Source organism: Anguilla anguilla, chromosome 6 (genome assembly GCF_013347855.1).
Source record: "Anguilla anguilla isolate fAngAng1 chromosome 6, fAngAng1.pri, whole genome shotgun sequence".
Classification (NCBI taxonomy): Eukaryota; Metazoa; Chordata; class Actinopteri; order Anguilliformes; family Anguillidae; genus Anguilla; species Anguilla anguilla.
In genome coordinates this window covers 14,878,225-14,901,346 of record NC_049206.1, presented here as the reverse complement: position 1 = coordinate 14,901,346, position 23,122 = coordinate 14,878,225, and the positions used below count along the sequence as shown (strand labels likewise).

The window sequence follows — 23,122 nt, the reverse complement described above, 5'->3', positions numbered from 1 at the left end:
ACAACCCTGAATTTCATCACCTGTTTCTTAAATAAGTTTTATTAAAATACTAAATGGTTCACTTATGCAGTACATTCATTTCATTAGTTTTATCACTGAAAATATGAACTAATGTTGTGTCTGAATTCTGCCTATGTCCAGTAAAAACATTAGCCATCATGTGTATGGAACCTGCTGTGCTTCCTATTAAACATGTTTGTTCAAGTTTGTTTTTGTGACATCACAAGCAGAAGAATTAAGGGAAAATACTACATAGTGAAATGGCGACATCTTGTGGCAAATTTAAGGCCCTGTAGTGCATAGAGGCACTTTTTCCAACAGGTCCACGCAGTGATGATGGATTGTGGCCAATTACAGTAGCATCACATGAGAATGCTGTCAGTGGTCAATCAAAACTACCTGTCATGAACAAATTATTTCAAACTCAACATGCTTACTATAATCATTTCACAATTTCATCTTTGAAAATGATACTGCTGATATTAAATGGCCTGTGTACTACTGCACTTACATGTTTGTAGTTGAAGAGCTTGTTGTGTGAGCGCCCTGTTGGTGTCATTGTTGATATGGGCTGCTGGGCACTTAAATATCTCAGGACACCATGTAAAAGTGAACTGTAGGAAAGCACACATCTGTGTGGTTATACACATCCAAGGTAACACCGAGACATTCTTTGTAAATTTTTGTTGCTTTATTACTGTTCACTTGTGATTGTGCCTTGTTATTTGTAACATAATTCCCATAGGTTCTCGTCCTGTTGTTCTTGAGCTTTTCTTTAATTGTTGGGAGAAAATTGAAATGGTCCTGTACCACATTTGTAGATACAATCTTTATTACAATCTTTATTTATATAGCACATTTCAAAACAAAGTTACAAAGTGCTTCACAGGACGTGTGTGTGTGTGTGTGTGTGTGTGGTAGATAATCATCTGGTCATTATTTGTGCAGGTATCATGATTGTATATCATATTAAATGTTAAATTGTACTATGTTCTGCCTATTCAAAATATAAATATTTTGACCATTTTGGTGAATGAATTTATTAGAATAAACTGTGTCACTCATTGCCCTTAAATACTGCAGTTACACTTAGCAATTTTAAGGTCACTATTAATCACGCAAACACATGGACATTTGTGTAGATTCACTCCATAATCACTAATATTGGGATGGCAGGTATGCTATCCAGCCAAGTTACGCCTATACCTATACAGCATCGAGAGTTTGGCACTTTTCAGGGTTCCCCACAGAAATAATTGCAACAACCACAACCACTTAAAAGCATTCATTTCTGTACCTTCTGACCACATTATACAGACAGAGTTCACAAACAACTTCACATGTTCATACAATAAAGCTCCAAATTAAGGGGATTTTGCATTTTCTCCTCCTCCTTCTTCTTCTACCCTTCTTCTTTTTTCTGCCTCATTACATCATCACAAATGCTCCCAGCCCACAAATAATATCTCCCCATTGGACATTTAAGGTATATCAGCCAATAAAAACATCAGATGCACACGCAAAATTACATATACACTCGTTTATATGACATAGACGTTCTTAGACACTTTGATATGACACAAATTTTGAATGGCTGCGTTGTCTTCAGATGGTAAGACTTTAAGAACACAGGGCCAAGATGCTTAAAATAATTTATGAAACATTGGGCAGCATTGCTTTGGAATACAGCTTGTTTATTTTGTCTGAGCTAAGATAGACAATATTGTCGCATGCAACTTGGCACAATATTGATATCAATACTTTTAATGACAGGGCTAGATTTGCATGAATGACTTATAGACAGTGCTTGTATGTGTGAGTAACTTGGCATTTTTGTACGTTGAAAACGTGTTTTTCATCAGATACAGTAGACATAAACATGGCCAAAGACAGATCCACATCTCCCAGAAAGACAACAACAACTCATATGGAGCTATACATATCGTTTTTCAAAAGCCATACATACAAAATGAATTGTTAAAATCCAGCTATTTAGAATAAATTAATATTAGAATAAATGACTCCAGCATCATAGACTGTCGAATCACTTCTCTTTACTTCTAGATTTCTTTATGGCACAAACTAAATTCTGAAACGAAATAAATTCATCTGATATTTTCTGTCACAGAGACCAGATGAGGGACATTTTGCCAGTGAAATTAATTCTGAGGCTGAAATCAGATTCATCATTATTAATGGAAATGTTTACCTTCAAAGAACCATAGAGAATGGTTCAAAATAGTACTTTTGTACTGCATTGCAGTTTTGTTTGAGGTTCTGTCAGGATTATGTACAGAGTTTATGGGTTTCCTGTCACTGTGGGCTGCAGGGCACAGTAGTACAGAGCAGAGTCTATCACTTCAGCAGTGAACTCCAGATGCACATGCTTGTTGTCTTTATCATTTGTAACAGTAAACTGTCCTTTTATGTCTGTTTTATTGACGGTTCCGAGGACCAGGATGAGGAATTCAGGTTTGGATCGGGAGTACTGGCGATACCAGTGCAGATAGTTTGCAGCAGCTCTGTAAGTGCATGAGAGTTTGACATTGTTTCCCTCCAAAACATGCACTTCTTTAGCTTCTGGTGCTATTTCATCCTGAAAACTGTCACCTGTAGAAGAAGAAAAATGTATACTAATATGTTATGTTTGTAACCATACAAAATGGGCATAATTTAGACACAGCACATAATCATTTGTGTGTATATGAGATTAATAAGCCAGAAAACTTCCTTAATTTTAATTCATTATTGAATTCAAATGATTTTTTTCTTCACAATGTTCAGCAATAACCAACACTCACTGGTGATACTCAATGACAAAACTAAGACATAAACAATAAAAATTCTCATTGTTTCTGTCTTCTTCGTAAGAACAGTAAACAACTGTATATTACTCAGCTCTTTTTATAAAAAAAAACAGTAGATCAGGCTGAAATCAGGGCTTTCAAACAATAATTCTGACTGGAAAAAACAGCACCACAGATGAGAAAAGTGGTCACTTACCCACCATTGCTGAAAACAGAAGTAACAAACAGTGCAACATCATGCCAGTTGTTAGAAAGAAACGCTGACTTCAAGCACAGAACAGCAAGTCCTCCTCTCTGACTCCCTCTGAATAGTTTTAACAGGAACCTGCCCCTCTCACTGAATATGTGGCACCTCCTCTAAACACAAACCACCCTCTATGGTTTACAGAAAGGCTATTTTCTTTTGTTTTATAGGGAGGCACCACATGTGAAAAGGGTGATTTTGACTGGATGATTCAAAATATATTATTTTAATTATATGTAATATTTTAAGATATACTTGAAAAATATTTTAAATTCTATAGACCAGTCGGTGGGTTTCAAACATGTAATTGTGCACTAAATGATCAAAGCACCAAATAATAAAATTATTTGAAACCAAATAATAGCTTATAAATTTAATTTTTGAAATGTTATAATTATTATTTTTCACCTAAAATCAAGAAAATAACCAGACCTAAATAGATTGAGGGTTTGCTTTCACTGGTCTTTAACTGATCTCAGTTTTTTTTTTTTTAGATTAGATTCAGATTAGATTCAACTTTATTGTCATTGCACAAAGTACACGTACTGAGACAACAAAATGCAGTTAGCATCTAACCAGAAGTGCAAAAGAAGCAGTAAAGTGCAGTAAGGTGTATGTACATAAGTGAATAAATATGAATACAATATGATAAATATGAATACAATACAATGTGGTATAAACAGTATAGACATTTATAAACAGTATAGACAGTGGATCAGTATAAATATGATAAATATATTATTAGCAAGGTGCGACAGTGCAATGATCAATGATTTTAATGATCAATAGTTGATCATTAAAACAAAATTTTCCAAAATGCATTTTTTTAACCAATATTTTAACCTGTATGTGTTCTCTCTCAGTGAGGTATAACAGCACATTGCTGAAGAGGTTTTGTTTTGCTGAAGAGGTTTTGTTCTTGTTACCTGCCCCCTTGGGTTTCACACCTGCAGCATCTGTTAATATTCATAATGCACTCATGCAGCATTTCTTGTGCATCAATATTAACAGGTAGTCTTCTCATAACTCATTTAAAACCACTCTTCCCATACTCTATAATTTGTAAGGTTGTCAGACATATTCATACTTTTTTCAATAATTTTTACATCGCTTGAGTAGTTCAAGTTTAGTTCTTTGGCATCACGAAAACCTGATAATTTGATAAAAAATTCTATTTAGTGAAATGGCGACATCTTGTGGGAACCTTGAGACATTACAGTACACTGAGGCCAAGTGCAGTGGTGTTTTTCCAGTGTTCTTTTTAACCCTTTTTTGATGTTAAAAATTCATGTTTCAAGTTTCGTCAAGATATGATTATTTATGGAAATAAATAACAATTTACAGGAAATGGAACTTTACTATTTTGTCACAGGTGGTAGGTTTTTGTACAGAATAAATGGGTTTCCTGTTACTGTGGGCTGCAGGGCACAGTAGTACAGTGCAGAGCCTGTCACTTGAACAGAGGAGATCTCTAGATGCACACGGCTGTTCTTTTTATCATGTTTTACAGTGGACTGCTTGTTTGTCTTTTCCTCTTCACTTCCAAGGATGAGGATCAGGACAAGGAATTCTGGTTTGGATCCAGGGTGCTGGCGATACCAGTGTAGACTCTTTCCACTAACAGATGAGTAGTTGCATGACAGAGTAACGTGGCTGCCATCCAAAACATGCTCGTCTTTAGATGTGGAAATGATTGTATCCTGTCCAAGGATGTCACCTGGGGACAAAAAATATACGTTTCATGTCTTTAAAATTATATGTAGGATTGAAGGGTTTTTAGTTTTAATATGGGGGCATTCAAACCTTAATACCTTACATCTGAATGAAATAAAAGCACTAAAAATGAGATAGATGCAGTCAGGTACTTATCCACCATTGCTGAAAATAGAAGCAATAAACAGTGAAACATCATGACAGCTGTTAGAAATAAACACTCACTTTAAGCACAGCTTGAACAAAATAAGTCCTCCTCTCTGAAACCTCTGCATAGCCTTCTCCCAATCGCTGACTGTTTAGCCCCTCCCCTGGACAGAAAAAACACAGCTGAAAATCAGACTGCTAAATGAAAATAAGTTGTCCTGATATATTGATATAAAAAATAAAATACTCTGAATTAACTGCAATATTTTTACTTTAATAGAAAGCTGCAATGTTACATTGAAGTATCTTACTTTGTCAAAATTTGGCCAGCTGCTCAATTCAATAAATCCATCTATTTTTGCAAGGCAGTTGAATCCTTTAAACATATAGCAGCCCCACATCACTTATGAATACAATTTCTGGTTGAGAAAAGGTGGATAACTCTGTAGATGTGTTTGCCAAATAACATATATCTCCCAACTCACAACATTCTGTAGCTTCTGAAGACCAGACTTGGCCACATGTTAAATTTCAATAGAAAATTTGGACTGAGTAGGCTGCAAAAATATTTGCCTCGGCTTAGTCAATTTGTTATGGGCTGCTCCATTTTATTTATGATTTTTTCTGTATTTCTTGGTTGCCTGAGTTTGGAGCCTTGAAAGCACAAGAAGTAGAGTCATTGGGGGAAAACTGTACTCCATAAAACAGAGACATCTTGTGGATAACTGAGTTCACTGCAGTATACAAGGACGTGACATTTTTTCCAGAGAGGTGAAGGTAGCTGATAAAAGCTGAATAAAAAAGAAAACCATTTTTTTTTGGTGGTGGTGGTCTTGTTGGTGGCTTCAAACAGAGAAACCTCCTTATCTAATGAATGATCCATATTTCACAATGCACTTCAAATAACCACACAGTGAGCCTGTATTTTAAGCACTTAGAGCAAGGAAGACAGACAAACTGCATAGTCTAAATGTATTTCCAAAGGGTCAAAATACCATAAGTGAGAAAATTGTGTTGTTTTGCCATTTAGAGGTTTTGACTGCAAATTAAACTGAGCTTATGTCCTGGTGTCCATTTTTTTCTGGGAAAAGAACAGTTTTTTTCAGAAGTCTCACATATTTAGGTCCTGGTTTTGATCTATAATGTTGAGAAATATATCTCATGAATTACCCATTATATGACAATGACACCATATGTAATATAGATAAATTGTTTTTGTACCAGTGATTCTCCTTATATTTTACTGGTGTGCAAGAACTTCTGCACATATGTTTTCACACACGCATGCACTCGTGCACAAAGTAATTTATAGTTCTAGATACAGACACTTAAAGCCTGAAGGCTACATATAAATAATGCACTACATTTGGCTTGAGCTCACTAAAATTTCCCAGAGGTCTGACCAAGTTGTTATGTGGGCCTTAAAATAAAATTAATTGACCTGCAATTGACATACAATGATGAAGTCTCAAAATTGTACTTGTGTTGCTGCCTTGTCTCAGGCAGTGTGAGGTTTTTGTACGGAGATGATGGGTTTCCTGTCACTGTGGGCTGCAGGGCACAGTAGTACTGTGCAGAGTCTTTCACTTCAACAGAAGAGATCTCCAGACGCACTGTTTTGCTATTTTTATCGTGTTTAGCAGTAAACTGTCCTTCTGTCTTGTCTGTGCTCACAACAGAGATGAGGAATTCAGGTTCAGATTGAGGGTATTGGCGATACCAGTACACATAGTTTACAGAAACTGTGTAAGTGCATGACAGTGAAACACTGTTTCTCTCCAGAACATGCACTTCTTTAGCTGCTTTTATTTCATCCTGAAAACTGTCATCTGTGGAAGGAACAAATAAATGTTTTTGTATATGTTTTTTTGATGACTGTAAAAAATGGACAGAATTCAGAAAGAGCACACTATAATGTATTTCTTCACAAAGTTCAACAATAACCAACATTAACCAGACAAGCTGTGTTTTGTCACAAATCATAATTTCATTGTTTATGTTGTCTTAATGAAATGAAATTAATTTACAACATTCTATTAAAAAATACCAAGATCAGGTTTAAATCAGGGCTTTAAATACAAGTCTGATTGGAAAAAACCATCACAACAGAGGAGAAAAATGCAATAGGTCACTTACCCACCATTGCTGAAAACAGAAGTAATAAACAGTGTAACATCATGATAGTTGTTAAAAAGAAGCACTGACTTTAAGAACAGCTAGAACAGATGAAGTCCTCCACTCTGACTCCCTCTGCATAGTTAACATGAAAATCCTCCCACTCACTGAGTAGTTAGCCCCTCCCCTGGACACAAAACTGAGAATCACATCCTCTATGGTTTAGAGAAAGGCTATTTTTATTTGTTGGATAAAATAATTATGTCAAAGCAGTGAGCTGCATTACATACATTAAATAAAATAATAAAAACTGAATATCTATTTCATAATTAAAATTATATAATGGAAGAAGTCACTACTTTATTTGGGTTTATTGATTATGCTGTAATACATATGCCTGCCTCTGTGCCCTTAAATTGAAAGTACATTGAATGATTCTATGGCCGGATGCCATAGAATGTTTTTTGTATAGGAGATTCTAGTTTTTGAGAGTAGTGCATTCGCCCACATCAACAATGAACTAAACGGAACTAACAAAAACTAAATTCTGAAATGAAACACATTCATCTGAATGTTAATGTCACAGAGACCAGATGGGGGAAATCTTCTCAGTGAAATTAATTCTGAACACATTATTATTGATGGAAATGTTTCATTTTAAAGAGTCAGACAGAATGGTTAAAGCTTGTACTTTGTACTACATCATTTACATTTATCATTTATAACAACAAACTGCCCTTATTTCTCTTTCTTATTGATAGTTCCCAACGGCCAGGATGAGGTCTTTAGGTTTTGATTGGGAGTACTGGCGATATCAGTGCAGATAGTTTGTTGTTGTTATTTCATCCTGAAAACCGTCATCTCTGGAAAACAATATAAATGTGTGCTCACCAGCTGCTCCTCTCAAGTTTAGATTTATTATTATGTATTTTTATTTAATGGCATGATTATTTATGGAAGCATATAATAATTTGCAAGAAAAAGAACTGATAGGTTACTATCTCAGGCAGTGTCAGGTTTTTGTACAGAGTAAATGGGTTTCCTGTCACTGTGGGCTGCAGGGCACAGTAGTACAGAGCAGAGTCTGTCACTTCAGCAGAAGTGAGCTTCAGATGCACACGGCTGTTCTTTTTATCATGTTCAGCAGTGAACCGCTTGTCTGTCTTATCCACAGAACTTACAAAGATGAGGATGAGGAATTCTGGTTTGGATCCAGGGTGCTGGCGATACCACTGTAGACTGTTTACACTACCAGCTGAGTAGTTGCAGGACAGAGTAACATGGCTGTCATCCAAAACATGCTCTTCTTCAGATGTGGAAGTAATTGTATCCTGTCCAAGGCTGTTACCTGGGGACAAAATATTGTTTTTCATGACTTTAAAAATAAATGTTGAATTCAAGGAACCAGCTGCCAAGTCGTAGTAATTTATGTTCATGATACAATAAAACTTTCATGTTTAGTTTACTTTTGGGACTTCATGTTTAGTTTTAATTTTTTTGTCCTTAAAATGTTACATCTAAACGAAATACGAGCAACAGAAATGAGAGAAATGTCATTAGCTACTTACCCACCATTGTTGAAAATAGAAGAAATAAACAGTACAATACCATGATAACTGTTAGAAAGAAACACTGACTTTAGGCACAACTAGAACAGAATAAGTCTGCCACTCTGACTCCCTCTACAGTTTTAATAGGAAACTCCTCCCACTCACTGATCACTACTTACCGTAGCTCCTCCTCTTCTTTCTTCTACAGTTTAAGAAGTAAAACCATTTTGTGGTAAAATGATCAGATACAGCACAAACTGATCTATTGCCTTAAATCAAGTTCATTATTTGATTGGAAATAGTTCACTTATAGAACAAATAAATAAATATGCAGTCTGGTTATTATACAGTGGTATGTATGAAAAAAGCATTTTGTACAGGCAGACAGTGAAGAAACAACAACAGCTATATTCAGTTGCACTTATGGAAATATTCATGAAGTACTTTGACCAAACTGGTCTTCTGCAAGCAGCAATTCATCCCATCTTTCTTCATACAATCCTGTTAACCAAAAACATATGAACCATTTAATAACCCCGTGTAGGTACACCCCATGACCCTGTTTCCATCAGGTTTCTGATAGTTAAGTAGGTTTGAGCTCTTCATATAAGGGGCCAGAAAGGGGCCTCATCCTGCTAAATTGTTCAATACCAATGTGTATTTCATTGTTCCACTGAAGATTTACTGCTATAATGTCCCAAGTAATTACACTTCCATGTAGAATGTAGCATTCAGTTACCTCTTTGGTGACTTGATGGAATGCAATTTATTTCATAGTCTTACCACATCTTGACAGTTATTGTCTAGGGTTGGATCACTGCCAGTCTTTGTGGGAAATAAATGCACCAGATATTATACCCTGGAGAAAAAAAAAGAATCATATCATCATTATTTGTGTGCCACAAAATGTATTACATTCAGTACAAACAAATAACAGGTGTATTGCCCTGGGACCAAATATGTAGATAACACTTTGAGACTCATTTCCTGTTGAGGCTTCAACATCTTGTTGGTTTTGATTAAAAACAACTTCAAAGTTGTGGAATCCTAGCAGGTTTTTGTATGAGAGTTGCCATTAATATATCACTGTGTGTTGCAGCAGTGCACAGTAATAAAATGCAGTGTCTTCTGGAATTAATTTTGAAATTGTCAAAATTGTTTTGCCACTGGATGTGTCAGCAGTTGCATCAAATCGTCCTTGGGCAAAGCCTGATGTACCAGTCCAGGCCCCCCTGTGCAGAATATACTGAAGGGCTGACCCAGGGTACTGACGGTACCAGTAGAATGTGTTATAGTTCAAGCTGCTTGTGCTGAAGGTACATTCCATGGAGACTTGTTCTTCTTCTGCCATGGTTTGTAACTTGACTTCTCCAGAGGAAATGCCTAAAAGTAATACACAGAAATAAAAATAAAACTTAAGTAATCACAAGAAAGATAATTTACTGCACCAAGCCAATGTCTTCTGATGCGCTCACTAAAGATAACTTACAGAAGGCAACAGTTAACACCAGCCCAGAAAAAAGTTGCATCTTGTGAGGTGAACATTCAGGTTCTTTGTGGAGAGAGAACTTGGGCAAAAGTTAATGTTTTCTGTGAGGATGTGTGGGAGGGGCAACAGTGACCTGATGAGAATATAAAAGGCCCCTCCCTGGGTGATGCTGTATTACCCTGTGGGACTGCAGGCCACAGTCAGCATTGGCACAACTGTAATTGGCTTTCAGATTATGAAGCTCATCATGGCCCAAAATCGTAATGCTTGAGCTAAATGGGCTGGTTTAAACTAGTGATGTTCCTTTGGCTAAAAATTCTTACATTGGCATATCAATCAAATAATCAAACAAGTTTGAGCACAGGCAATGTCATTGAACTGCATTTGTATTCACACAACAGTGGATGAATGATCCATTCATCAGCAAGAGAGCTAATGTCATCTCTCTCACTGATAGTAGCAAGTGGCCTGTGACTCCAGGCACATTGTAGGCAGAAATGAAAGCAGCCTCCACAAGATGACACGCTTCCAGGGAATGGGAGGGTTCATACAGTTCGGGGTACTTTAGTGATACTCGTTGATCGATCGGGTGACCATGACTGCATCCCAAAGCCATACATGAGATGCTTTGCTTTGACTCAACTCTATGTGAGCTTGACTGTGGACTGGGGTGTGAAGTGAAGCAGGCTGGCATCACCATGTGTTTTGGAGGGGAACTGCAGATGTCTATACTTTCACAAATTGGCAGAGGTGATCATGCATGAACATGACTGTGTTTGTAAAATAGCTGAACAATCCAAATTTGGATGAGATGCTTAGCTTTACATTGTAAAGCAATATTTCTTTTACAAACGTATGCATAAATACAGTAGCTTTAATATATTTTGATTTCAAATGTTCAATTAACAAAATCTTTTACCATTCTGTAACTCATCGTATTTTGATTCCAACGAATCTTTGCTTGCCTGAGCTTGAGGCACCATGAAATAGTGGCATCTTGTGGATGACTGGATCCACTGCAGGATACTTGTGGGGATAAGTGAAATATTTTTCCAGCAGGTAAGTTCCATTGACAGTGGCGGATACAAAGCAGATCAGAATGCTGTGGGTGGCTAATAAAAGCTGAATAAAATATGAAACCTTTGCAATTTTTCAATATTACAACCTTCAACCTTTCAATATTACCAACTCAATAAAAGTGAAATAGGTGTCCAATACAACCTTGTCTCAGAAATGGTGACTGAAAGAAAGATATTCTTAAACATACAATGATGATGTCTGAAAAGAGTACTTAAGTAGTATCAGGTTTTTGTATGGACTAAATGGGTTTCCTGTCAGTGTGGGCCTCAGGGCACAGTAGTACAGAGCAGAGTCTGTCACTTTGGCTGAGGAGAACTCCAGATGCACATGTTTGTTGTCTTTATCATTTGTAACAGTAAACTGTCCTTTTATTTCTGTTTTATTGGTGGTTCCCAGGACCAGGATGAGGAATTCAGGTTTGGATCGGGGGTATTGGCGATACCAGTGCAGATAGGTTGCAGCAGCTCTGTAAGTGCATGAGAGTTTGACATTGTTTCCCTCCAAAACATGCACTTCTTTAGCTTCTGGTGTTATTTCATCCTGAAAACTGTCACCTGCAGAACAAAACAAAATGTGTACTTTTGTTTGTAAACACAGAAAATGGGCATCATTTAGACACGGCACATAATCATTTGTATGTATACAAGATTAATAAGCCGCAAAACTTCATTAATTTTAATTCATTATTAAATTTAAATGATTTTTTCTTCACAATGTTCAGCAATAACCAACACTCACTAGGTGACAATCAATGACAAAATAAAACATAAACAATTTAAATTTTGTTCATTCACAAAACAAAATTTTCATTGTTTATGTCTACTTCATAAGAACAGAAAACAACATATTTTAGTCAATTCTTTAAAAAAAAATTATAAAAAGCAGCATATCTGGCTGAAATCAGGGCTTTCAAACAATAATTTTGATTGGATGAAACAGCACCACAGATAAGAAAAGTGGTCACTTACCCACCATTGCTGAAAACAGAAGTAATAAACAGTGCAACATCATGCCAGTTGTTAGAAAGAAACGCTGACTTTAAGCAGAGAACAGCAAGTCCTCCTCTCTGACTCCCTCTGCATTGTTTTAACAGGAAGCTCCCCCTCTCAGTAAGTATTTTGCCCCTCCTCTGAACACAAAACACCCTCTATGGTTTACAGAAAGGCTATTTTCTTTTGTTTTACGGGGAGGCACCACATGTGAAAAGGGTGATTTTGACTGGATCATTCAAAATATATTATTTTAATTATATGTAATATATTAAGATATACATGAAAAATATTTTAAAATCTATAGACCAGTCAGTGGGTTTCAAACCTGTGAACCTGCACTAAATGACCAAAGCACTGTAATGCCAAACAGCCTTATTTGCTAAATTGTGCAATTATGTATCTCGAGCACAATAAACATTGTCTTTCTCATGAATGATTGTTGTGTGACATAACAACTGCCTTGCAAAATGTTACCCCTGGTGTTTCTGGTTTTGCTAGCTAAACTGTTCGAAAATAAAGCAGAGCTGGGTGTTAAATTAGCAATCAGAACAAGAAGAATAAAACAGAAAACAAAGCAGATTTCATCAAAAAAAGCGCATCAAGGCTGAAGGAACATATAAGGAAGCGTAATAAAATAATAACAACGCTAATCCATACTGCCATATTTGTTTCTTTAGTTTTCTCCGGCTTGACATACTTACACAGAAATCAGACCCGGCTCTGCTCCACCTATATTCCGGGGTTAATGCTCTGTATAAAGACCGCTTTATGTCGATCATTATAAATTATATAAATATATTGATGGCAATGTAAATAACGGTAACCTTAAGGCCAGTTCAGATCAATGATTCGCAATGAGACGAAACAGTTTTAAAATGCTGCAGAGAAAATTTCAGCAGTGTGAACTGATTAGTTGCAGAACTTCTGAACCTTTTATACGGTCTATGGTCTGAAGCCGTTGCCTGCCCTGGGGTCTCAAAAGACCCACCTTGTCAAATCACCAAGTGCAGTTTTAGAACGTTTACAATCAGACGTCTTGGAATTTTGCAAGTTGCATCCAGTCTCGTTGCGAATCATTGATCAGAACTGGCCTATAAGTCCACAGAATAAGGGAAGCATTTGTGTTCCTTGCCCGAGTGTGATAAAGTCCCTTTATGTGGTCTCTCTCTGTGAGGTATAGCAGCACAGTGCTGAAGAGGTTTTGTTCTTGTAGCTCCTGTATCACCTGCCCCCTGGGGCTTCACACCTGCAGCCTCTGTTGGTAGTGAATGCTAATATTCATAATGCACTCTTGCAGCATTTCTTGTGCATCAATATTAGCAGTTAGTCTTCTCATAACTAGGGTTTCATTTAAGACCTCTTTCAGTACGTTTTAAGGTCGTCAGTCATATTTGACTCTTTTCAGGAATTTTTTTTTTTTTACATCGCTTGAGTAGTTGAAGGTTAGTTCTTCGGCATGACAAAAACCTGATAATTTGAGAGAAAATGCTATGCAGGGAAATGGCGACATCTTGTGGAAGTCTGTAGACATTACAGCACACTGAGACCAAGTGCAGTGGTGTTTGTCCAGCGTTGTTTTTCCAGCGATCTTTTTGACCATTTTTTATGTTATAATTAATGTTTCAAGTTTTGTCAAAATATGATTATTAGTGGTAGTATATACCAATTTACAGGAAATGGATATTTGCCATTTTGTATCAGGTGGTAGCTATCAGGTTTTTGTATGGCATAAATGGGTTTCCTGTCATTGTGGGCTGCAGGGCACAGTAGTACAGAGCAGAGTCGGCCACTTCAGCAGAGGAGATCTCCAGATGCACAAACTTGTTATTTTTATCATGTTTTACGGTGAACTGCTTGTTTGTCTTTTCCTCTTCACTTCCAAAGAAGAGGATCAGGATGAGGAATTCTGGTTTGGATCCAGGGTGCTGGCGATACCACTGTAGACTGTTGACACTAGCAGCTGAGTAGTTGCAGGACAGAGTAACATGGCTGCCAGCCAAAACATGCTCTTCTTTAGATGTGGAAATGATTGTATCCTGTCCAAGGCTGTCACCTGGGGACAAAAAATATATGTTTTTCATGTCTTTAAAATGATATGTGGGATTGAAGGGATTTTAGTTTGAATATGGGGGCTTTCAAACCTTAATACCTTACATCTGAATGAAATAAGAGCACCAAAAATGAGATAAACGCAGTCAGCTACTTACCCACCATTGCTGAAAATAGAAGCAATAAACAGTGAAACATCATGACAGCTGTTAGAAATAAACACTCACTTTAAGCACAGCTAGAACAGAATAAGTCCTCCTCTCTGAGAACTCTGCATAGCCTTCTCCCAATCGCTGACTGTTTAGCCCCTCCCCTGGACTGAATAAACACACAGCTGAGAATCAAACTGCTAGATGAAAATAAGTTGTCCTGATTTCTTGACATAAAAAATAAAATACTATGAATTAACTGCAATATTTTTACTTTAATAGAAAACTGCAATATCACACTGAAGTATCTTACTTTGTCAAAATTTGGCCAGCTGCTCAATTCAATAAATCCATCTATTTTTGCAAGGCAGTTGAATATGAAAACATATCGCAGCCCCACATCACTTATGAATACAATTTATTTCTGACTTGGCCACATGTTAAATTTCAATGGAAAATTTGGACTGAGTAGGCTGCAAAAATATTTGCCTCGGCTTAGTCAATTTGTTATGGGCTGCTCCATTTTATTTATGATATTTTCTGTGTTGCTTGGGTTGCCTGAGTTTGGAGCCTTGAAATCACAAGAAGTAGAGTCATTGGGGGGAAAACTGTACACTATAAAACAGTGACATCTTGTGGATAACTTGTGGAGTTCACTGCAGTACACAAGGACGTGCCATTTTTTCCAGAGAGGTGTAGTTAGCTGATAAAAGCTGAATAAAATAGAAAACCATTTAAATGTTTCAGTATGACCCCAATGTGTTGTCCCAATAGAACTAAGGCGAATGGAAGATTCTTGCTTGTCTTGTTGGTGGCTTCAAACAGAGAAACCTCCTTATTTAATGAATGATCCATATTTCACAATGTACTTTAAATAATCACACAGCATGCCTGTATTTTAAGCACTTAGAGCAAGGAAGACAGACTAACTGCACAGTCTAGATTTATTTCCAAAGGGTCAAAATATCATAAGTGAGAAAATTGTGCTGTTTTGCCATTTAGAGGTTTTGACTGCAAAATTAAACTGAGCTTATGTCCTGGTATCTGTTTTTTTTTTTTTTTTCTGGGAAAAGAACTGTTTTTTTTTTTTTTTGTCTCTCATAGATAAATCCTCTTTTTAATCTATAATGTTGATAAATCTATCTCATGAATAATCCATTAAATGACAATGACATCATATGCAATATAAATACATTGTTTTTGAACCTGTGATTATCCTTATATTTTACTGGTGTGCAAGAACTTCTGCACATATGTCTTCACACATGCATGCACTCGTGCACAAAGTAATTTATAGTTCTAGATACAGACACTTAAAGCCTGAAGGCTACATATAAATAATGCACTACATTTGGCTTGAGCTCACAAAAATTTTCCAGAGGTCTGACCAAATTGATATGTGGGCCTTAAAATAAAATTAATTGACCTGCAGTTGACATACAATGATGATGTCTCAAAATTGTACTTGTGTTGCTGCCTTGTCTCAGGCAGTGTGATGTTTTTGTACGGAGAAGATGGGTTTCCTGTCACTGTGGGCTTCAGGGCACAGTAGTACAGTGCAGAGTCTTTCACTTCAACAGAGGAGATCTCCAGACGCACTGTTTTGCTATTTTTATCATGTTTAGCAGTAAACGGTCCTTCTGTCCTGTCTGTGCTCACAACAGAGACGAGGTATTCAGGTTTGGATCGGGGGTATTGGCGATACCAGTACAGAGAGTTTACAGCAGCTGTGTAAGTGCATGACAGTGAAACAGTATTTCCCTCCAAACCATGCACTTCTTTAGCTGCTGGTGTTATTTCATCCTGAAAACTCTCATCTGTGGAAGGAATAAATAAATGTTTTTGTACAGAATTCAGAAAGAGCACACCATAATATGTATTTCTTCCCAAGGTTCAACAATAACCAACACTAACTAGACAAGCTGTGTTGAGTCACAAAATATAATTTTCATTGTTTATGTCGTCTTCATGAAATAAAAAGAATTTACAACATTCTATTAAAACATACCAATATCAGGTTTAAGTCCAGGCTTTCAAATAACAAGTCTGACTGGAAAAAGCCAACACAACAGAGGAGAAAAATGTAAAAGGTAACTTACCCACTATTGCTGAAAACAGAAGTAATAAACAATGCAACATCATGATAGCTGTTAAAATAAAACACTGACACTCTGACTCCCTCTGCATAGTTAACATGAAGCTCCTCCCATTCACTGCGTATTTAGCCCCTCCCCTGGACACGAAACACAACTGAGAATCACATCCTCAATGGTTTAGAGAAAGGCTATTTTTATTTGTTGGATGAAATAATCTTGTCAAAGCAGTGAGCTGCATTACATACATTAAATAAAATGTGGTGGCTTAAAAACAGAATATCTTTTTCATAATAAAAATTATATATTGAAAGAATTCACACCTTGATTTATGTTTATTGGATATGCTGTAATACTTATACCTGCCTCTGTGCACTTAAATTGCCTGGTTTGAAGGTACAATGAATGATTCTATGGCCGGATGCCGTAGAATATGTTTTTTTGTATAGGGGATTCTAGTTTTTGAGAGTAGTGCATTTGTTCACAACATCAATGAACTAAACGGAACTTACAGAAACTAAATTCTGAAATGAAACACATTCATCTGAATGTTAATGTCACAGAGACCAGATGGGGGAAATCTTCTCAGTGAAATTAATTCTGAACACATTATCATTGACGAAAATGTTTAATTTTAAAGAGCCAGATAGAATGGTTAAAGCTTGCACTTTGTACCACATCATTTACATTTATCATTTATAACAACAAACTGCCCTTATTTCTCTTTCTTATTGATAGTTCCCAACGGCCAGGATGAGGTATTTAAGTTTTGATTGGGAGTACTGGCGATATCAGTGCAGATAGTTTGTAGCAGCTTTGTAAGTGTGTGAAAGTGAAACACTGTTTCCCTCCAAAATACGCACTTCTTTAGCTGTTGTTATTTCATCCTGAAAACTGTCACCTGTGGAAAAGATATATAAATGTGTGCTCACAAGTTGCTCCTCTCAAGTAGTGAGCTGATTAAATTTTATTATTATTATTATTTATTTTTATTTAATGGCATGATTATTTATGGAAGCATATAACAATTTGCAAGAAAAATAACTGATGGGTTACTATCTCAGGCAGTGTGAGGTTTTTGGATTTGGGCTGCAGGGCACAGTAGTACAGAGCAGAGTCTGCCACTTCAGCAGAGGAGATCTCCAGATGCACACGGCTGTTCATTTTATCATGTTTAGCAGTGAATCGCTTGTCTGTCTTTGGCTCAGCATAGACGAGGATGAGGAATTCTGGTTTGGATCCAGAGTGTTGGCGATACCAGTGTAGACTGTTTACACTACCAGCTGAGTAGTTACATGACAGAGTAACATGGCTGCCATCCAAAACATGCTCTTCTTTAGATGTGGAAGTAATTGTATCCTGTCCAAGGCTGTCCCCTGGGGACAAAATAGTGTTTTTCATGACTTCAAAAAAAATGTTGAATTCAAGGAGCCAGCTGTCAGTCGTAGTAATTTATTTTCATGATACAATAAAACTTTCATGTTTAGTTTTATATTGGGGACTTCATGTTTTGTTTTAATTTTCAGTCCTTAAAACATTACATCTGAATAAAATAAGAACACCAGAAATGAGAGAAATGTAATCAGCTACTACTTACCCACCATTGTTGAAAATAGAATAAATAAACAGTACGGTACCATGATAGTCGTTAGAAAGGAACACTGACTTTAAGCACACCTACTACATAACAAGGCCGCCACTCTGACTCCCTCTACAGTTTTAACAGGAAACTCCTCCCACTCACTGATCACTACTTAGAGTAGCTCCTCCTCTTCTTTCTTCTACAGTTTAAGAAGTAAAACCATTTTGTGGTAAAGAGATCAGATACAGCACAAACTGATCTATTGCCTTAAATCAAGTTCATTATTTGATTGGAAATAGTTCACTTATAGAACAAAATAAATATGCTGTTTGGGTATTATACAGTGGTATGTATGAAAAAAGCATTTTGTACAGGCAGACAGTGAAGAAACAACAACAGCTATATTCAGTTGCACTTATGGCAATATTCATGAAGTACTTTGACCAAACTGGTCTTCTGCAAGCAGCAATTCATCCCATCTTTCTTCATACAATCCTGTTAACCAAAAACATATGAACCATTTAATAACCCCGTGTAGGTACAAGTTAATTTTATGTTATAGAACTTACACCCACTTAGAAAATAGAAAAGTTAACTTAATGTAACTGACCTTACACACACTCCACCACCCTGTTTCCATCAGCATACTGACAGATAATTAGCATTGAGCTCTTCACATACAGAGCCACAATTTATCATTTTGATAAACTGTTCAATACCGATTTTTATTTCATTGTTCCACTGAAGATTTACTGTTCTAATGTCCTAAGTAGTTACACGTACATGCAAAATGTAGCATTCAGTCACCTCTTTGGTGAAGTGATGGAATACAATTTATTTCAACAGTTATTGTCTAAAGTTGGATCACTGCCAGTCTTTGTAGCAAATAAATGCACCAGAAATTATACCCTGGAAAAGAAAAAATGAATCTTATCATCATTATTTTTGCACCTCAAAATGTATTACGTTCAGTACAGAGTACAGGTGCATTGGCCTGAGACCAAATATGTAGATAACACATTGAGACACATTTCCTGTTGAGGCTTCACCGTCTTGTTGGGTTTTATTAAAAACAACTTCAAAGCTGTGGAATCCTAGCAGGTTTTTGTATGAGAGTTGGCATTAATATATCACTGTGAGCCACAGTGCACAGTAATACATTGCAGAGTCTTCTGGAATTAATTTAGAAATTGTCAAAGTAGTTTTGACACTGGATTGCTCAGCTGTTGCATCAAATCGTCCTTGGGCAAAATCCGATGTGCCAGTGTACCCCCCCCTGTGCAGTATATACTGAAGGGCTGACCCAGGGTATTGACGATACCAGTAGAATGTGTTGTAGCTTGAGCTGCTTGTGCTGAAGGTACATTCCATGGAGACTTCTTGTTCTTCTCTCTTGTTCATTGATTTGACTTCTCCAGAGGAAATGCCTAAATACAGACAGAAATAAAATTAAGTAATTAAGTAATCACAAGAAAGATCATTAACCACCAATGTCTTGATGTACTGATGATGTCACTAAATATAACTTACAGAAGGCAACAGTTAACACCAGTCCTGCAAAAATCTGCATCTTATTGTGAAGTGAACATTCAGGTTAATAAAGGAGAGAGAATCTGGGGCAGAATATGTGCCTTAGTTTTTCTGTGAGGATTTGTGGGAGGGGCAACAGTGACCTGATGAGAATATAAAAGGCCCCTCCCTGGGTGATGCTGTATTATCCTGTGAGACTGCAAGTCACAGTCAGCATTGGCACAACTGTAATTGGCTTTCAGATTATGAAGCTCATCATGGCCCAAAATCCTAATGCTTGAGCTAGATGGGCTGGTTTAAACTAGTGATGTTCCTTTGGCTAAAAATTCTTACATTGGCATATCAATCAAATAATCAAACAAGTTTGAGCACAGGCAATGTCATTGAACTGCATTTGTATTCACACAACAGTGGATGAATGATCCATTCATCAGCAAGAGAGCTAATGTCATCTCTCTCACTGATAGTAGCAAGTGGCCTGTGACTCCAGGCACATTACAGGCAGAAATGAAAGCAGCCTCCACAAGATGACACGCTTCCAGGGAATGGGAGGGTTCATACAGTTCGGGGTACTTTAGTGATACTCGTTGATCGATCGGGTGACCATGGCTGCATCCCAAAGCCATATATGAGATGCTTTGCTTTGACTCAACTCTATGTGAGCTTGACTGTGGACTGTGGTGTGAAGTGAAGCTGGCTGGCATCACCATGTGTTTTGGAGGGGAACTGCAGATGTCTATACTTTCACGAATTGGCAGAGGTGATCATGCATGAACATGACTGTGTTTGTAAAATAGCTGAACAATCCAAATTTAGATCAGAGGCTTAGCTTTACATTGTAAAGCAATATTTTTTTTACAAACGTATGCATAAATACAGTAGCTTTAATATATTTTGATTTCAAATGTTCAATTAACAAAATCTTTTACCATTCTGTAACTCATCGTATTTTGATTCCAATGAATCTTTGCTTGCCTGAGCTTGAGGCACCATGAAATAGTGGCATCTTGTGGATAACTGGATCCACTGCAGGATACTTGTGGGGATAAGTGAAGGATTTTTCCAGCAGGTAAGTTCCAATGGCAGATACAAAGCAGATCAGAATGCTGTGGGTGGCTGATAAAAGCTGAATAAAATATGAAACCTTTGCAATTTTTCAATATTACAACCTTCAACCTTTCAATATTACCAACTCAATAAAAGTGAAATAGGTGTCCAATACAACCTTGTCTCAGAAATGGTGACTGAAAGAAAGATATTCTTAAACATACAATGATGATGTCAGAAAAGAGTACTTAAGTAGTATCAGGTTTTTGTACAGAGTGAATGGGTTTCCTGTCACTGTGGGCTCCAGGGCACAGTAGTACAGAGCAGAGTCTGTCACTTTGGCTGAGGAGAACTCCAGATGCACATGTTTGTTGTCTTTATCATTTGTAACAGTAAACTGTCCTTTTATGTCTGTTTTATTGATGGTTCCCAGGACCAGGATGAGGAATTCAGGTTTGGATCGGGGGTATTGGCGATACCAGTGCAGATAGGATGCAGCAGCTGTGTAAGTGCATGAGAGTTTGACATTGTTTCCCTCCAAAACATGCACTTCTTTAGCTTCTGGTGTTATTTCATCCTGAAAACTGTCACCTGCAGAACAAAACAAAATGTGTACTTACATGTTTTGTTTGTAAACACAGAAAATGGGCATCATTTAGACATGGCACATAATCTTTTGTATGTATACAAGATTAATAAGCCGCAAAACTTCATTAATTTTAATTCATTATTAAATTTAAATGATTTTTTCTTCACAATGTTCAGCAATAACCAACACTCACTAGGTGACAATCAATGACAAAAACAAAACATAAACAATTAAAATTTTGTTAATTCACAAAACAAAATTTTCATTGTTTATGTCTACTTCATAAGAACAGAAAACAACATATTTTAGTCAGTTCTTTAAAAAATTTTTATAAAAAGCAGCATATCTGGCTGAAATCAGCGCTTTCAAACAATAATTTTGATTGGATGAAACAGCACCACAGATAAGAAAAGTGGTCACTTACCTACCATTGCTGAAAACAGAAGTAATAAACAGTGCAACATTATGCCAGTTGTTGGAAAGAAACGCTGACTTTAAGCACAGAACAGCAAGTCCTACTCTCTGACTCCCTCTGCATTGTTTTAACAGGAAGCTCCCCCTCTCAGTAAGTATTTGGCCCCTCCTCTGAACACAAAGCACCCTCTATGGTTTACAGAAAGGCTATTTTCTTTTGTTTTACGGGGAGGCACCACATGTGAAAAGGGTGATTTTGACTGGATCATTCAAAATATATTATTTTAATTATATGCAACATATTAAGATATACTTGAAAAATATTTTAAATTCTATAAACCAGTCAGTGGGTTTCCAACCTGTGAACCTCCACTAAATGACCAAAGCACTGTAACGCCAAACAGCCTTTTTTTTTTTTTTGCTAAATTGTGCAATTATGTATCTCGAGCACAATAAACATTGTCTTTCTCATGAATGATTGTTGTGTGACATAACAACTGCCTTGCAAAATGTTACCCCTGGTGTTTCTGGTTTTGCTAGCTAAACTGTTCGAGAATAAAGGGGAGCTGGGTGTTAAATTAGCAATCAGAACAAGAAGAATAAAACAAAAAACAAAGCAGATTTCATCAAAAAAAAAAAGGGCATCAAGGCTGAAGGAACATATAAGTAAGCATAATAAAATAATAACAATGCTAATCCATGCTGCCGTATTTTTTTATTTAGTTTTCTCCAGCTTGACATCTTTACACAGAAATCAGACCCGGCTCTGCTCCACCTATACTCCAGGGTTAATGCTCTGTATCAAGACCACATTATTCCAATCATTATAAATTATATGAATATATTGATGGCAATGTAAATAACGGTAACCTTAAGGCCAGTTCAGATCAATGATTCGCAATGAGACAAAACAGTTTTAAAATGTTGCAGAGAAAATTTCAGCAGTGTGAACTGATTAGTTGCAGAGCTTCTGAAGCTTTTATACGGTCTATGGTCTGAAGCCGTTGCCTGCCCTGGGGTCTCAAAAGACCCACCTTGTCAAATCACCAAGTGCAGTTTTAGAACGTTTACAATCAGACGTCTTGGAATTTTGCAAGTTGCATCCAGTCTCGTGGCGAATCATTGATCAGAACTGGCCTATAAGTCCACAGAATAAGGGAAGCATTTGTGTTCCTTGCCCGAGTGTGATAAAGTCCCTTTATGTGCTCTCTCTCTGTGAGGTATAGCAGCACAGTGCTGAAGAGGTATTGTTCTTGTAGCTCCTGTATCACCCGCCCCGTGGGGCTTCACACCTGCAGCCTCTGTTGGTAGTGAATGCTAATATTCATAATGCACTCTTGCAGCATTTCTTGTGCATCAATATTATCAGATAGTCTTCTCATAACTAGGGTTTCATTTAAGACCTCTTTCAGTACGTTTTAAGGTCGTCAGTCATATTTGACTCTTTTCAGGAATTTTTTTTTTTTTACATCGCTGGAGTAGTTGAAGTTTAGTTCTTTGGCATGACAAAAACCTGATAATTTGAGAGAAAA

The 23,122-nt window shown here is 36.9% G+C and overlaps 2 gene segments (V, D, J or C); both read right to left on the bottom strand.

Annotated features, from left to right (window-relative positions):
• Window positions 1-4,936: 4,936 nt before the first annotated feature.
• On the bottom strand, window positions 4,937-7,156 carry LOC118230850. The segment is given in 3 exon segments: window positions 4,937-5,075; window positions 6,368-6,740; window positions 7,048-7,156. Coding segments are annotated over 3 exon segments (501 nt in total).
• A 6,484-nt stretch (window positions 7,157-13,640) lies between these two features.
• LOC118230851 lies at window positions 13,641-14,424 on the bottom strand. The segment is given in 2 exon segments: window positions 13,641-14,190; window positions 14,345-14,424. Coding segments are annotated over 2 exon segments (399 nt in total).
• Between the last annotated feature and the right edge of the window lie 8,698 nt (window positions 14,425-23,122).